This window comes from Pagrus pagrus (assembly GCF_965226575.1).
Source record: "Pagrus pagrus genome assembly, chromosome: 22".
NCBI lineage: Eukaryota > Metazoa > Chordata > Actinopteri > Spariformes > Sparidae > Pagrus > Pagrus pagrus.
This window is the reverse complement of record NC_140204.1, coordinates 24,105,796-24,123,775: the sequence shown is the minus strand read 5'-3', so window position 1 is coordinate 24,123,775 and position 17,980 is coordinate 24,105,796. Positions and strand designations below refer to the sequence as shown.

Below are 17,980 nucleotides of genomic sequence, written 5' to 3'. Positions count from 1 at the left end.
CAAGTGAAACAAATTCTTTTTAATGTATTATGCTCCAGGTTTGGGTCCCTTGAGTTCTCTTCACATTGTGGGTGTGGAAATGCTCTTACTTTCACTATTAATCATAGCCTGTTGATTTTTTTTACGATTTGATTTCAACAAATGTTTAAGTGATCTCTGATCACGATCATTCAAGATTTTTTTTCGACCACATTTTTTCCCCTGAAGATGATTGTTCACCACTATCCTTCCAGGTTTTATTAATGCGTTGGACAGTTCAGCAAACTCCTTAGTTGTTTTCTTTGCTTTGCAGGCCAATAATTTGACCCTTGTGAAACAGAGAAACATCTTTTCCACGACCACAGGACATGTCTTCCGACATGGTTGTTTAAGAAATGAGAAGCTACTCACTGCATCAGTTAGGGTTAAATAACTTGTTGCCAGATGAAACATATTAATCACTGTAGTAAATAACCAATGGAATGCTTTCACCTATTTGCTTAGTTAAATTAATTTGCTGACTTTTTTTGGCCAGGCATTGTATATAATGTGTATGAAATGAACACTGCACTCTAGGGGCTAGTAGCTAGGCCTTGTTTGTTGTGTTGGCAGGAAATGTATTAAGAAATAAAGATTACCTGAGGCACCCTGAATCCACTGCCACACTGAAAAACAAAAACTTTTTATTATATATTATATATATATATATATATATATATATATTTATTATATTGTCTTGTGTTCAGCTTCTGGTTTATGGCTGCTATTTTCACATAATAGGATATAATGCTGTGATTCACAGTAACAGTCATGACAGCATTGGTGGGTAAGTTTTCACTACAACAAATGCAGCTTTGCCAGGTGTAATATGTCTGTGTGTCAAACACAACTATTAACATATAAGTAAAAAAAGTATCCCCTTTTGCACATGAATACAAGCTTACAAATTACAATGATTTACTTATTCAAAGGAAAGGCAGCAGCTGAGTCACCTGAGTTAGGTATGTATTTTGAGTTTCCAGTTGCTGTCCTCCAGGCCTTTTGTTTGGTCAGCAGCCACAACATCGACACAGCCTCCTGTAGGATAATATTCATGAAACAATATCGACTAGTGTCATTAAAGAGCTTTTGTTGTTATTTTTGATAGAATCTGCTCTATATCTCATGTCTTAGTATCAAGATGTTCTGTATTACATACACAACTATTCAGGTTATTCCTTCCACTTTTGGCAGGAATGTAACCACAGAAACAACAATGTAAATTAGGCAGTCAAGAAGTCAAAACAGTATCTTTTTTATTAGGTTTAAAGGAGTAAGGAGGAGTAACACAGCTAGATTTCAACAGCAGATACTGTGTTCTGTATTTATCGAACATCCCAGAATCTCCAGGAATCACGAAGGTAAACTAGAATTAAAAATAAACCTAGGGTCTTTGTTTATTGTTCCATAGATCCTTAAAGTCTACACCACTACACAAACACATGCATGCACACTCACATACAAACAAACATAAACACACACATCACCTCAGTATCCTCTGACAATAGCGACCAAGCCACAAACTCCAGCAGGGGAAGAAGGGCAGCCAGCCTCGATTCCTTTGGTCCTCTGGGATACAACAGTTGCTTCAGTTCCTCATCAGACACACCATTAGCCTGTACACACACGCACACACACACACACACACACACACACACACCACACACACACACACACACACACACACACTCTTTTGGAAAGGCACTGTTGTTGTGACACTGGTCAGAATTTGTCAGAGCGGGGGGAATTGTTCTCAGCACATTTAACTCCTTTCCACCAATGCAAACCTAATGTTAGTTCTGGGTTTGTGCATCTGCCAGTTACATTTTATCCAACTTGGCAACCTTCTAAGAACCAATTTGCTTTTCCATGGACCAGAGAGAGAGGACCACATCATTAAGTCAGTGTATACTTCTCGGCCAACAACGCTACTGCCAACTCAAGCACAGGAACAACAATGGCAGACTACATCGTCTCTTTGTAAGTGTTGCTTGTGTCTTTGCAAGATTACAAAGGATGGATTACCCATTCAATGATAAACCACAGTCAAAATCCCAATGGTTAGTATCCAGCATCAACAAGTTAGCAACAGCCACATACTGTATGCGCAGGCACAGCATGCAACATGGTTGTGTCAATGAAAACATGGCAGTGAAAGGATGATGATGGATATTTCTCAGTCTTTAAAGAGGACTTAGTCAAGTGTGATTATATTTTGTTTTGTATAAGAGTGTTAATGGAAATTTGATTAGAGATGGTCACGCGATCTGCGGAAAATTCCAAAAGAAAATTGCTGAGGAAGGAGGAAACACTGATGAATAATCTTTGTGATCACCACCCACTACTTTATGGCAAATGCAAGGCGAGTTAACTCAATTCAAGTTAGCTTAATGCATGCAGAAAGAGGCATCACACATCATGACATAGACATAGATGTATCCGCAGACTGTTTATAATCATATTGATGCAGCTACAATGTGTTGTGATTGAGATCCTGACCCATCATGCATCGTGGAAGGTGACAAAGTTATGTTTTTTTGCTCTAAATTACATAATTACATAATCGCCATCAGTGAACAGTGGACCCTGTCTGGCTTTCACTTGTGGGGAGGGATGCTGTTTTCTGGGGGAAAGTTCACTGAAGTCTCGGTCAGGAGGGTTGACCACTGCCGTGATTTTTTTCCAATACAAGTTGCCAGAGACAGTAACTACAACACAATAGAGGAAGAAAGACATCTGAGTTTGTTTTTTGCTCTAAATCATGTCACATAATCACCGCGATTCAACCGCAGGAGCTGCCTGGCTCTGCTGCCAGGGACAGACACTGTTTTTCGGCAGAAATGTGATGAAGAGTCAGTAGGACAGATAGGATGACAGCCACTTTTCCATGTATGGGTGCAATATGTTTTATGTCCTCATATAAGTTGTCAAAGGTACTACCAGTTACTATATTACTGTTGTTTGGTCCTGTAACGTTGCTTTGTGGGTTGAAGTGTGGGACATTTCTCTTTTATGTGATGAGTGAAGGACCTGTTTAGCTGTCAGACTGGGAAAACCATCAGACTGACACACCCCTGCCGGCTTTTCCATTCACACAGACACCGTCTCGCCTCTGCTGCAGCTCTGATATTACCTCCCGTGGTGGATCAGAGCCGGAGCGAAACTGTCCCACCTCTCCGCATCTGTAACTTTCACACAGACATTGAGGCGGAGTATTAGCGCATGATTCCCACACTGAAAGGGCAGTGTGAATGGGGCTACAGACAAAAAAGACTTGCTGAATGAACAAGCATTTTGACAATATGAATAAATCCTGACTCGCATAGCACCCAGGTGCCTCACTTTGGCAATTAGAGGGAGAAATATGAAATTATTTCATTATGATTACCTAAGACTGCGCTGAGTTGTAGCAGGACTGTCCAATATCTGTGTCTTTGTTTTGTGTTTTCTTGCATGTGCAAGCCGGATCCACATAATCTTTACTGCTCACTTACTGTTTCACCAGGTGAGTGTTACCTTCATGCTACCAACCTCACAATTTTTTTTGGCCAGTTTTCTGTCTTTCTTTTAAATCCAAATGACTTCCGAATTTAGATGACTTAGTGCACTATAAACCCTGTTGGTGTCAGATATGTTTTTGTTTATCCCTTGCAAGCATGAATGTAATAGTAATGGAAGTGGTGCGCTAATGTTACTCTTTTACAAGTAATGTGAGAGTGTCACTCTCACCCATAACCTTAAATGAAATTTGGCATTAGGGGAATGTTGGTTCTCTGTGAATCAATTAACAGTGTAGGAGCCATGTATTTTATTTTTGTTAAATGTATTATTCCTCCAATGCACTAGAGGGGTATAAGGTAAATGCCAAGGCTGGCCACAGGAGATTTAAGTTCATGCATAATCACAGGTGTGGCTAATGGGAAAGGAGCAAACAGTTTTTGACTGTGCTCGAACAACATCATACGGCTGTATTTGTTTTACCTTATTATTTATTTATTACTTATTGGAAGTGATGGACATTATGGACACGAGAAAGAAAATAAACACATTATGATATAAAGTTACGTTCGAGAATCAGAATCAACGGTGTTCATGGACTACGTTATGGTGGAGACGTCTGATTGCATCAATCTTCTACCCACTCTACTGGAGCTACCGGAGCTATTGGAGTGTTACAGGTGTTGTGCCAATGTAGGTATCCCCGACAGAAAGTGTTTCCCCTGGCCGCGGGAGCGTGCATTCATTCAGCGAAGGTGGAGAAACAGCGCTGCACTTGCTTTCACCCAAGTAAATGAAAACTAACAACAATTGCATTGTTTAATTCAATGTTCTGGTGTTGTAATTTTTGCCACATGGCCCACCCATCAAAATAAATGCTTTTATTCTTTTGTAGTCGTAATGTTGTGCTGAATGGAAAAACCAAGGCAATAATTTCCTCATGTGATTTGACATATAGCACGCTGTAAATCAAGTCCTGGTATGGAATTTGTGGAACTAAATAAATGTCGATATCCAAAATCAAGATCACTGTGATTGTTTTCTGGCTTCAATTACGTCTATTAAATCTACTTCACTCGAAATGTACAATAATAGACAGATGAAGCCTGACCATCAAATGATTTATTTTATGTGTACTTAAGATACTACTCTATAACCTTTGGGATTATGAAGACGTTTCTTCTCTTCTAGCCAAAGATATGGGGGGAAACATATTATTTCAGACAGTTTACCTGTCTGCCAGAATTTGTATCCCCCCCCCCTCAAAATTGACAGATGAAGCCTGACCATCAAATGATTTATTTTATGTGTACTTCAGATACTACTCTATAACCTCTGGGTTTATGAAGAAGTTTCTTCTCTTCTAGCCAAAGATATGGGGGGAAACATATTATTTCAGACTGTTTACCTGTCTTCCAGAATTTGTATCCCCCCCTTTAAAAATGGACAGATGAAGCCTGACCATCAAATATAAAAGAGGAAAAGGCGCAACCTTGCAGCTCACTTACTTATGATAAAATTATGGTGAATGAGACTGAACTTGGTGGGGTGTGAGAGAATTAGAAACAGGCACTGTTAAAAAACGCCCAAAGCATGGATGGAAACAATAGACAATCTGCAAAAGTTAAGAAAGACTAAATAAAACAAATTGTCTAAGCTAAAAAAAGGTATTGTTGACTTGATGAGTAATAAAGACCATGTAAATGAGGTGAAATGTACGTTTTAGAAATATAAGGTTCTGTGTGATGAAGCAAAACAAATACATGTGACTCTATTGGGGTTATTACCTAAAGATGAAGCAACAAAACATGAAACATGGTACTGTCATGTGTAGCGTAACTTAAGAAGGCCTGCAATTATCGTAATTAGGGCACCAGATATAACATTAATTATATAAAATTTATAAAATATACCTCAGGATTTTCAGCCTCAATAAGTGGACACATCACAAAAGGTCCAAAGAAGAGGGTTAAATAATAATCAAAAGAATGTCTGTTTAACTTTCAGTAATTCTTAATCAAATCAAAATTTCAGGACAAAATAAATTTGACTCTTATTAACATAACCAACATACTTCAACACAGTTCATAATTGGTCATGGATCATACAAGAAAACATTTCAGAAACAACAGAAATTACTTCGTCCAAATTAAATCTCCTTCTTGGGCTTTAAAGTCATAATAATGATAAATGTCTATCAATGTAGGGTGAATGTGAATGTGAGAGTGTGTGTGTGTGTGTGTGTGTGTGTGTGTGTGTGTGTGTGTGTGTGTGTGTGTGTGTGTGTGTTTAGTCCATGTGGTATGGCTGGGACAGAAGGGGGAAGGGAGAGTCCAACTTGGGAGATGTTGAGATTTCCCAGGTTTGTGAAAGGGTAAGGGGATGTGGGCTAGTGTGAAATGGGGAGCAGTGGTGAATTCAGGGAAGGCAGTGTCTGGGCAAAAAGGAAATACTAAGTGTCCAAATGAAGAGTAATGATCCACTGTTAAAAACTCACAGTCAGGAGCTGTAGTTCACACCTGCCTCAGCAGCAGAAAAGGTAAACTTTCTCAAACCCGCTCTGATGATAGGTGAACCTTGGTCCTCAGACTTGGGGCCTCATGTATCAATGTTGCGTACGCACAAAAAAGTGGCGTACGTCATTTTCCACGCCAACGTTCAGATGTATCAAAAGTGAAATGACCGTGGAAATGTGCGGTGCCCCACGCCAGCTTCATGGCTGGCGTACGCACGTTTCTACAGCTATTGTTCCTTTGGCGACACTCTGAGGTGATGCTGTGAAACTGTTAATTATGTCTAAACAATTTGTCCTCAGAGTAATGTGTGCACATTACATCAGAGACACGGACAATTAACACACGCGTTTTCAATCATATGGATCATAAATGACAAAAGCATGCGCAAAGTGATGAAAAAATGCCATTAACAACGGCAGCCTTGGCCTTGTTAGAAGACATCGCAAATGGTAATATCAGACATGAGAGGGTGTTTAGAGAACGGGAAGATCTGTTGGCAAATGACGACAACTGGCTCATGAGTCGTTTTAGGTCGCCGAGGCCAGTGTTACTGGAGCCGTGCGCAGAGCTGCGGCCGGCTCTAGAACGAAACACAGCCAGGAGCCAGGGGTTGTCCGTGCCCACACAGGTGTGGGATCATAAGAATGTCATCCCGGTACATCAAATTCCCATACAATGCTGTTGAACAGGCCAACATTAAAGCGCAATGTGCAGCAAAAGCCGGTTTCCCTGCACACATGTTGGTATAAAAGCGCCATCAAAGGAATAATTTGTTTTTGTCAACAGGAAACATTTTCATTCAATTAATGTTCAAATATGTGATGCGCAAATGCAGCTCACCAACATCGTGGCAAGGTGGCCTGGTTCAACATGACTCGTTCATTCTTACCAATAGCATGGTTGGTAACAGGCTGGAGGCTGGCACGGTGCGCGATGGGTGGCTTCTCGGTGACTAAATCCGTTTAATTGCGCCCCGAATGTAAACCAGCACAATGCCTTTGGGCACGTGCATTCAAATATGTGCATTTGTTTTTCCCTGGTGAAAATAGAGCGGCAGAGCTATCTAACAAGCCCTTTATTGTCTCCTTGTGTTCAGTATTTGTGTCATTAAACGTGTGCGTAAAGTTGGAAATGTCACACTGCAGTAGCCACGACGCACTTCTGCAGTCATTAATATAAGTGTGATCCGTCTCGTCAATCCTTGTAATGAAGTTGTTTTGTCCTTCTGTTTGTTTCCCACTAACGGTGGCACTTATATTATAAAATAAATATATAAATATATATTATTCCTTTTGAAAAAAGTAATAGTGATTCAATCAAGCGGTGCATGAACAAAGGAAACGAAATCTATTTCACATGCTATTGGGCAGAAATCCTCCGCTTCACCTCCACCACCACGTCGGACCATTTTTTATTTTTAATTTCAGTGAGTGTGGGCTGCTCCGACCCCACAGCGTTCATTGCCTCACACACACGCTCCCACTCACATTTCTTTTTTTTTTTTCTTTCTTTTTTGGTATTTATCCCTGGCGAGAGGCGACCAAATAATACAGATCTTCGCATCTCGACTTTTTTAATAGCGTTTCGAGCTCAGACCATGTGAAGTTGCGCTTCTTCCCTTTACTCATGGTGTAAATCTGATGGTGCAGAGAGGGGAATCCCCGCCTATTTAAATTGATTTGCATATTTAAATGAGGGCGTGGACAGGGAGGAGTTTCTTACGTCTACATGTGCGCTCAATTCCACGTTGATTGGGATGTACAAAGGAAAAGTGCTTGGATCGACGCGTACGCACACTTTGATACATCTGATTTTTTTAGTGCGTACGACAGTTTCTGGATTCTAGCGTACGCCATGTTTCAGTAGGAAATCCACGCAAGTCTTAGTACATGAGGACCCAGGTCTCTCCACTGGTTATCTCCCAACACTCCTTCCTTTCCAGACCCTCTTCCTCTGCTTCTGCTCCCAGTCTCTGCTTGTCCTCACACACACTCTCCTGTTTTTTTTCACCCACAGGTGTGCACTCACTATATAACTTTTGCCACACCCACTCTACCACAGCCCCTCCTCACAGCAGAGATTGCTGTGAGGGAGAGGACAACAGCAGTCCAGTCTGCTACACATGATTCAGTGTTTTGTTCTTGTTTTCTTTTATTTTGATAGTATGCCCACTGTCATTATTCTATGTCTTCTTGTTTTTCCTGTTTTATTTTGTGATTATGCCCTCATGTGTCTCTTCTTGCTTTTCAGTTCCTCCTGTGTTTTTCCCTTCTAGTACTTTTCCACTCGTTTCCTCACCTGTTCCTCTTCCCTCCTCACTCCACCTGTTCCTGATAACCTCGTTAGTGTCTGTGTATATAGTCTTTGTTCTCCCTCATGTGTTTGTCAGTTCGTTCGTCAGTCAAAATGTTGAATGTCAGTGATTTTATTGCTGATGTGACTAAAGCCCTATTTGCACGGGACTAGTATTACCTGGGGACCTCATGTGATTTAGAAAGCCTGTTGAAAGATAGAAAAATGTTCCTTACTGCATGCTGCCATGCATGTAATCCATCTAATCATCTTTCGAGATTTCGCTCTTCTGATGGATTTGAGCTTGCTCTTTCTGCGAATGGGTCTCCATGCTGTGTACCTAGATGAGCCTCCTGAATTTCCACCCAAAATGCTGTCAGAACTTTCATTTATAATTGGCAATGCAGCCTCCATAATTTTCGACCAGGAAAAAAAATAAAAAACGACCCCAATGTAGCAAATATAATTGGTACAGGTTTGATAACAGCTATTAATAATAATATTATTATTACTAATATTATTATTATTATTATTATTATTATTAGGCTAGATCCACAGAAGGTGTTAGCTCGGCTCAGGGAGGAAATGGAGTTATGGAAAACAACACACAGAGACGGAGTAGTTATATAGAAAATAGGTACCATGTATTAAAAAGAATAATCCAATGAAAACACAAAATGACTGTAAATATAACTTACAGAAAATATCTAGTTGTATATAAATAAAAATAAATAAACAACTCAACTACTAAGGTTGAGGACAAAGAAAAAGAAACCCTAACTCAACAAAAATCCCACAAAGAGGCCAGCGTCCCACCCCAAAGTCCGAGTTGAGTCCACGTCACCAGATTAGGACTGGAGGGGGGATATGCAGGTGTGATAGGGAAGCAGAAGGGAAGGGGGTTGTGTGTGGAAAGTGTGTTGTACTAAAGATACTGGCTGACTCAAGGGAGCCTCCTACCCGACCCGGCAGGAGCAGAGGGAACTGGGGGGGAAATCGCTGATCACTTTTCAAAAGACTCTTTGGGTAGCTCGCCATCATAATCATCACATGCTCGTCATCATCATCATCATCTCCATTGGCACCTGGCCTACACAAACAGGGCCAGAGCAATCGTAAATCCAATGTGCACACATCATCTCTTTGATATTAATTGTGGGACAAGTATTTAAATAACTAAATTTGAATAAATACAAAATACTTAATAAGTAAATTAATACAAAATACTTAAGTGGTAAAGTGCATTAAACAATCAATCAAAATGAATACAAATACAGGCACCTCTTATTAGCTGTCCATAGTTAATATACATTCATCCACAAGTACATTGTCAATCAACATCATAATCCTCAACAGCCACATTACACATGAATACATTTACCCATTTACCCTCTAGCAGCAACCAAAAAGCTAACCGCTAGCAAAATGCTAACGGCAGTAGCAGCAGTAGTAGCGCTAGCATAGCTAGCATGCTACACACGATCAACACTCACCAGTTCGGTGCAGACGGCGCGATCAAAAGACCCCAGAACCCCGCGGCAAACCTGGCGGCGGTCGGCTCCTAAGTGGTTAGAGGACCGTCATATGAACTAGCGAGCAGAAACTATCATTTGAGCCGAGAATTCAGATAACAAACAATTCACCTCACCTGCAGCAAGAACGACCGACGTGTGTGGCTGGACCGGAAGAGACCGGAAGTTATAGCAGCTTCCGTTTACCAACACTCGGCCGTGATTGGCAATGATCTGTCACGTGATCGGTGATACCGCGATATTAAGGAAGTATAAACTGCTTCCTGCATCCGGGTTACACCCTCCCCCCTTTAAACCATGCGCGTCCCGGTGCATGCTACAGAACAAAAACACGAGACACAGGATGAGCATCTGCTGCAGGTGCGGGACTCAAGGCATTTGCTAACCCCTGAAAAAGGGACTGAACAACAGAAACAAGCGGAGTGCCTAAGGCAGAATATTGGAGTCGCTCAGGCGGCTGTCGATGACGAGTGGAATATCTTAAAGTGGCAGCTTCGGACTGTACACTACCCCTGTCATCAACAACGCTTTGATCAGTGGTCAACTCAACTTGTGGAGTGCGTGTCTCACCTTGGTCACTCCGAGGGTCATGATTCTCAGGATCATCTGGTTGGATTACATCAACAGCCACAGGTAAGTTTCCTTCCATAGGTACATTTCCTTCAACAGGCAGGGTTCCTTTAACAGGTAAGCTTTCCTCCACAGTTCCACAGGATAGCTCCACTTCAACTGCTGAAGAAACCTCTTCCACTGCAGGTAAGTGAGGAGTTGAAGAGTCAGGGGTAACAGGAGCAGCAGGTAGCAGAGGACAAGCAGAATCTGAACTGCTTGGAGATGAAGCAGGGGCATCGTTGGCGGAATCTGCTACACATTCAGCTGCAGGTAAGTGGACTACACTGAATCGAGCAGGCTGACAGACAGGCAAAGACAGGAGATCAGTTTCTTCACCCACCAGGCCTTCAAGGACATCCGTGTCAGTTTGCGGTTGACTGCGGGTTCGAGGTCGGTGAACAGGAACAGGAACTGATGCCTCATCCTTAACACTAGCCGAGAGAAAACCACACGGCAGGAGGAGATCCCTGTGGAGAGTCCGAGTAGCTCTGTTCATATCATGTTCTGGACAGACCGTATAAACTGGGAGATCCCCAGCACGCTTGACAACAACATAAACATCACGCTCCCACTTGTCTTCGAGCTTGTGTTTCCCACGAAATCTCACGTTGCGCACCAACACTCTATCCCCCTCCTCCAGGGCAGATGGTATCACACGCTTGTCAAAGCGGGCTTTGTTCCTCTCCATGGACCGTGCAGAATTCTTTGCAGCGAGCTGATACCCCTCCTGTAATCTTGACCGTAGACTCTGGACATATTGGCTGTGCGATGGAGTCTGAGGTGTTGACACTGGTAACCCAAACGCCAGATCTACAGGAAGTCGAGGTGATCTGCCAAACATCAGCTCGTAGGGGGTAAACCCGGTGACTTCGTTGCGAGTGCAATTGTATGCATGCACTAAGGGCTTCACATACTCTTTCCACTTTGACTTCTGCTTATGCTCCAACGTCCCCAACATGCTCAGAAGAGTCCGGTTGAAGCGTTCCACAGGATTACCACGAGGGTGGTACGGTGTAGTATGCGTCTTCTTAGTGCCGGTAAGTTCACAGAGTTCTTTGATCAGCCGGGATTCAAAGTCTGGCCCTTGGTCTGTATGAAGACGTTCTGGAATGCCGTAATACACAATAAACTGTTCCCACAGACACTTGGCTACAGTCTTTGCTTTCTGATTGGCCGTTGGCATGGCCACAGCAAACTTGGTGAAGTGATCCGTAAGAACTAGGATGTCTTTTGTGTTGCTGGTGTCTGGTTCGAGTGACAAGAAATCCATACAAAGCAGTTCCAATGGACGAGTGGTTCTGATGTTAACCAATGGAGCAGCTCTCTCCGGTAAGGCTTTCCGCCGAACACAACGTTCACAAGTCTTGACTTTAGCCTCCACATCAGCAGCCATACGAGGCCAGAAGAATCGGGTCCGTGTGAGATCGAGGGTCCGTTCAATCCCTAAATGACCCATATCGTTGTGGAGAGATGTTAAGACTGTCTGCCGTAGCTCTCTTGGCAACACCAGCTGGAATGAAACCTGCCCATCATCCTGCCGTCTTCGATACAAAACACCATCACAAAGTTCAAGACGGTTCCACTCTCTAAGAAGAAGAGCAACTTCAGGAAGTTCATGCCTCATCGTTGGGGGAACTTTCTCACCGGTCTCCATCTGATGAATGACCTCTCTAATGCTGGGATCTGACCTCTGTTTGTCCTTGAGGTCCAGCTGAGACAGAGATGAGATGACTGGCAGGCCGTGTTGAGTCTCCGTGGCGTAGCCCTCCGGAATGGCGTCCACAGAGGCCGACAAAGACTCCACCAGCGTGAAGCAAATTCCAGCTGGATCAGATGAGGGGTGGGTTCGCACCTGGCAACTCTGGCAGATGGCTTCCACTATGTCGGGTGCAACTTCCTCCACACCACCAGGTTCAATAAGGTGCTGATGAGTGAACTGGTGGATCAGGTCCTGTTCTTTCTGGAGAAGATCATCATCAGAAGGGCTGTCATGCGGCCGGCGAGACAGTGCATCGGCGTCTGTGTTCTGGTTGCCGGAACGGTATTGCAACTTGAAGGAGAACGTTGAAAGGGCAGCTAACCATCGATGACTGGTAGCGTCCAACTTGGCTGTTGTGAGAATGTACGTCAAGGGGTTGTTATCAGTGACAACAGTGAATGTGGCTCCGTACAAGTAGTCATGGAATTTTTCTGTAACCGACCATTTCAATGCAAGGAACTCCAACTTGTGTGCTGGGTACCTGGTTTCGCTCGTTGTCAGACCTCGGCTGGCGTAGGCTATTACCCTCAACCTCCCCTCCTGTTCCTGGTACAAGGCAGCACCCAATCCCGTAGTACTGGCGTCAGTATGGAGGATATAGGGCTGCTTTGAGTTGGCAAACCCAAGAACAGGAGCAGAAGTGAGCTTTTCAATCAGTGCCTCAAAAGCTTGCTGGCACTCCTGAGTCCATCGCTCTCCAAACTGCATCTTGGGGTGGAAGACATTTGCTTTGCTAGAGGCAACGACCTTGGTGGATCTTCGAGTGGGCGCATAACCTCGAGTGAGCTGGTTGAGAGGTTTGGCCAGGGCAGCATAATCTCTGATGAAGCGTCGATAATATCCTGCAAATCCCAGAAAAGACCTCAATTCTTTCAGGTTAGCAGGAACTGGCCAGGATTTTAGGGCATTGACCTTTTCTGGGTCTGTCTCCACTCCCTTCTCAGACACCACATGACCCAAATAACGTACCGACGTCTGGAAGAATCTACACTTTTCAGGAGACAGTTTGAGACCAAACTCCCTCAGCCTGTGTAGAACTCTCAATAGCCGCCGTTCATGTTCTTCCAGGGTGTCCGAAAATATGATCAGGTCGTCAAGAAAAACAAGCACTTCCTTCAAGTTCAAATCGCCCATGCATCTTTCCATCAGACGTTGGAATGTGCTGGGAGCATTCGTTACACCTTGCGGCATCCTGTTAAACTCCCAGAATCCGAGGGGTGTCACAAAGGCTGTCTTGGGCTTGTCTACTTCACTCATTTCGATTTGATAGTATCCAGATTTTAAATCCAATACACTGAACCAGCGAGAACCTGTCAACGCTGAAAACGACTCCTCCAAGTTGGGAAGTGCGTAAGCGTCCTTGATGGTCTGGAGATTCAGTTTTCTGTAGTCGATACAAAGACGAACATCATTGTTCTTCTTCCGGACAACAACGATAGGCGAGGAGAATGGCGATTCCGACTCCCGGATCACTCCAGTGTCAAGCAGGTCTCGCAGATGATTTCGGACCGCTTCGATGTCATGGGGGTGGATTGGTCGAGCACGATGTTTAAATGGAGTCTCGTCGTGGAGTTTTATGGAATGCCTCACCTTGTCAGTGCATCCGAAGTCCAGGCTGTGATGTGAGAAAACATCAGGAAGCTCGTTGAGTTTGTGTGAGATGCGAATTTTCCATTCTTCCGGAATGGGGGAGTCTCCAAACTCATAATCCAAGGTGGCTCTGGGATGGTTCCCTGATGTGGAGGACCGAGTCTCAGCGTGGTGTGACAGGATACAGAGAGATGATCCAATATCAGCAATGACACTACTGGGGGGGACAAAAACATCTTGCTCAGATGCATTACGCAGAACAACAGGAACAGATCTCAGTGGCTGATCTTGAAGCGTTATCAGACAGTTCACAACACAAAGGCCACCAGGCAGGGGGGTTGTGGGATGTTCAATGATTGCACTCTGGCCGACAACTGGTGTTGGGACCTCGGCTGTTCCATCCACAACAACGGTTTGGCCAGCAGGGATCAGTACAGGAAGTTGACTGGCTAGTCTGATAACTCCTTCGGGGCCATGCTGGTAACGAATCTGCAACAGCTTCAACACTGCACGATATCCAGGTAAGGTGGGCATAAAGTTATTGGCCATCCTTGAATACTGTGTATACAACACTTCAAGAGTATTCATACCGATCAACACAGGGGACTGGAAATCCGGTCGAACATCAGGGACGACGAGAGCAAGGGTGGAAACAGTATACTCCGTGCCCAGGAAGCTTGATGGAAATGTTATGGCAGTTTCAACGTACCCAAGGTATGGAACAGCTTGACCGGCTGCACCTTCCACCTGGAGAAGATCATAGAGGGGTTGGACTGGTTGATCCGAGAAGTGCAGATTGTAGTATGAGACTGGGATGGTAGTTACTTGTGATCCCGTGTCCAGGAGACCTTGACACTCTTGGCCACTAATGTTCACAACCGCAGTACACCTTGAGCCCACTAGTCCTTCAGGCAGGTGCAACATGTCGGGAGAAAACCTGTTCAGCTCTGCACACTCCACAATTTCCTTATTCATGGGACATTGTTCGTCATCAATGGTGCCTGTTCGCCCCTTAACAGGAACCACTGTTAGTTTAAATGCTGAGTCGAATCAGGGGAACGTCGCCATCTCTGCTGTCTTTCTGCAAACTCTTTTCTTTTCCTCGTGACAAGAGCTGGATTCGGGGGATTGTCGCACTGGAGTTTGATGTGACCGTCTTCACCACAATGGAAACAGTAGCCAGGCTTTGGTCCAAAAGGCTGGCTGCGAGCAGGTAGCATAGCATTTGACTTACCAGCCCTTGGACCTCCACCTGATCCACCGCCATTAGTGGCTCTTGAAACAGCAGGCTTCGTTGAACTTGCCTGCGCAGCAGTTAAGGTGGCAAGCTGTCGTTGGATCTCAGCCAGCTGCTTTGTGAGTTGCTGGGTGATTGTAGTAAGTGCAGCACACACACCTTTCTCGTCACTGTCCGTTACAGCATACTGGGCTTGGGCGCTGGCTTTTGAATTGCTGGGGCCCAGATGCTGCCTCATCCTCAGCGCTTTAGCAGCTTCGCCGTCTTCCTCAGTGCGGAGCCAAAGCAGCAGTTCTGAGAAGGAAGGGGGGTTCAATTTCCGTTGCTTGAGTTGCAGCTGAGCGATGAGAGCGTCGTTCCAGCAGCCTCTGCAAAACTGACTGAGGAGATGCTTACTAACCTCAGCTTCCAGGATCCCTCCTCGTTTCACAACCATGTTCAGTGCAACTTGAAGTCTTTGAAGGTACATAGACGGTTTCTCTCCAGTATTTTGAAATGTGTCAATGAATTTTGCATAAAGTTCATCTCCGTCTTGCACTGTTCCATACGCAGAATCCAGTGTTTGCAGGTAGATGGCTGGGGGTGTGTCAGGTCGCAGGTGCTTGATCATATCAGCAGCAGGGGACAGCAGACTTTCAAAAATTCTCCTTGAGCGGTGGAGATCAGAAACTGAAGGATCTTGCAACAGCAAATCCACACCGGAACGCCATGTATCATAGTCTGTCTCATTCTGTGGCCGTGGCACTTTGCCAGAGAATGATCTGAGTCTCTGTGCTGAGTGGTGAGAGCCATTACCTTCACTCTTGACGATGTGCTCCACAACATAACGCTGCACTTCTGGGGGATTGATCTCATGAGCGGCCATAGTGGGTGTAGCTGATCCAGGTCTGGCCTGCGTTACGAACTGAACAGTGGGCTCCTCCTTCCTGCTGGGAAAGGTGGTGGTGGGCACAGTGAAGACTGCAGCTGGTGGTGCCGCCGAAGACACAGAGCATGAAGCATCCTGTGGTGGTGGCTTCCCTCCATTTCCCCGTGGCCCTTCCGCCGAGGTCGGGACAGGCTGCAGCTTGGTGACAGAGTGACCAATGTGAGACATTGCACTGTTCAGAACCTCCGCAAAATCCCTACCGGTGAGTTTCGCGAGGGTTTGTAACTCTTCAAGATAAGACTTTGTTGTGGCGTTCCCTACCTGCGCGGCACAAACGGTCGACAGATCCGAGATTTCATATGCTACTTTTGGATTACTCGTGTAGTGCCAATAGGGTAAAAGGTTTTGCAACGCACGCACCGCAGCACCCGAACTGTATTCAACAATGAGTGTTTTATCAAATGAAGAGCCTGGTTCATCAATTGCTACCATTTTAGAAATGGACCCATATTGTTTCAGATAATCAATGACTTCTTCATCAGTGTCAGTATTTGTCATGCCTTCAACCATTACTGCATTAGGTACCTTAATCCCATGTTTATCAAAAATATCCATGATGTATAATTCTTACTGTACAACAAAAATAAATGTGTGTGTTCCAATACCTTACCAAATCCTCCTGGCTAGCTCGCCAAATTATGTAGCAAATATAATTGGTACAGGTTTGATAACAGCTATTAATAATAATATTATTATTACTAATATTATTATTATTATTATTATTATTATTATTATTATTAGGCTAGATCCACAGAAGGTGTTAGCTCGGCTCAGGGAGGAAATGGAGTTATGGAAAACAACACACAGAGACGGAGTAGTTATATAGAAAATAGGTACCATGTATTAAAAAGAATAATCCAATGAAAACACAAAATGACTGTAAATATAACTTACAGAAAATATCTAGTTGTATATAAATAAAAATAAATAAACAACTCAACTACTAAGGTTGAGGACAAAGAAAAAGAAACCCTAACTCAACAAAAATCCCACAAAGAGGCCAGCGTCCCACCCCAAAGTCCGAGTTGAGTCCACGTCACCAGATTAGGACTGGAGGGGGGATATGCAGGTGTGATAGGGAAGCAGAAGGGAAGGGGGTTGTGTGTGGAAAGTGTGTTGTACTAAAGATACTGGCTGACTCAAGGGAGCCTCCTACCCGACCCGGCAGGAGCAGAGGGAACTGGGGGGGAAATCGCTGATCACTTTTCAAAAGACTCTTTGGGTAGCTCGCCATCATAATCATCACATGCTCGTCATCATCATCATCATCTCCATTGGCACCTGGCCTACACAAACAGGGCCAGAGCAATCGTAAATCCAATGTGCACACATCATCTCTTTGATATTAATTGTGGGACAAGTATTTAAATAACTAAATTTGAATAAATACAAAATACTTAATAAGTAAATTAATACAAAATACTTAAGTGGTAAAGTGCATTAAACAATCAATCAAAATGAATACAAATACAGGCACCTCTTATTAGCTGTCCATAGTTAATATACATTCATCCACAAGTACATTGTCAATCAACATCATAATCCTCAACAGCCACATTACACATGAATACATTTACCCATTTACCCTCTAGCAGCAACCAAAAAGCTAACCGCTAGCAAAATGCTAACGGCAGTAGCAGCAGTAGTAGCGCTAGCATAGCTAGCATGCTACACACGATCAACACTCACCAGTTCGGTGCAGACGGCGCGATCAAAAGACCCCAGAACCCCGCGGCAAACCTGGCGGCGGTCGGCTCCTAAGTGGTTAGAGGACCGTCATATGAACTAGCGAGCAGAAACTATCATTTGAGCCGAGAATTCAGATAACAAACAATTCACCTCACCTGCAGCAAGAACGACCGACGTGTGTGGCTGGACCGGAAGAGACCGGAAGTTATAGCAGCTTCCGTTTACCAACACTCGGCCGTGATTGGCAATGATCTGTCACGTGATCGGTGATACCGCGATATTAAGGAAGTATAAACTGCTTCCTGCATC

At 44.0% G+C, this 17,980-nt stretch overlaps 1 protein-coding gene across 1 annotated transcript in view; it reads right to left on the bottom strand.

Moving 5' to 3' along the window:
• Positions 1-17,980, bottom strand: part of LOC311251330 (uncharacterized protein) — a gene marked incomplete at its 5' end in the record, with an annotated part of 33,525 nt that overhangs the window by 1,223 nt on the left and 14,322 nt on the right. The window contains 3 exons of the mRNA XM_084343708.1: positions 618-644; positions 972-1,056; positions 1,506-1,634. Of these exons, the coding sequence (XP_084199834.1) occupies positions 618-644; positions 972-1,056; positions 1,506-1,634 (241 nt within the window). The remainder of the gene's footprint in view (positions 1-617; positions 645-971; positions 1,057-1,505; positions 1,635-17,980) is intronic.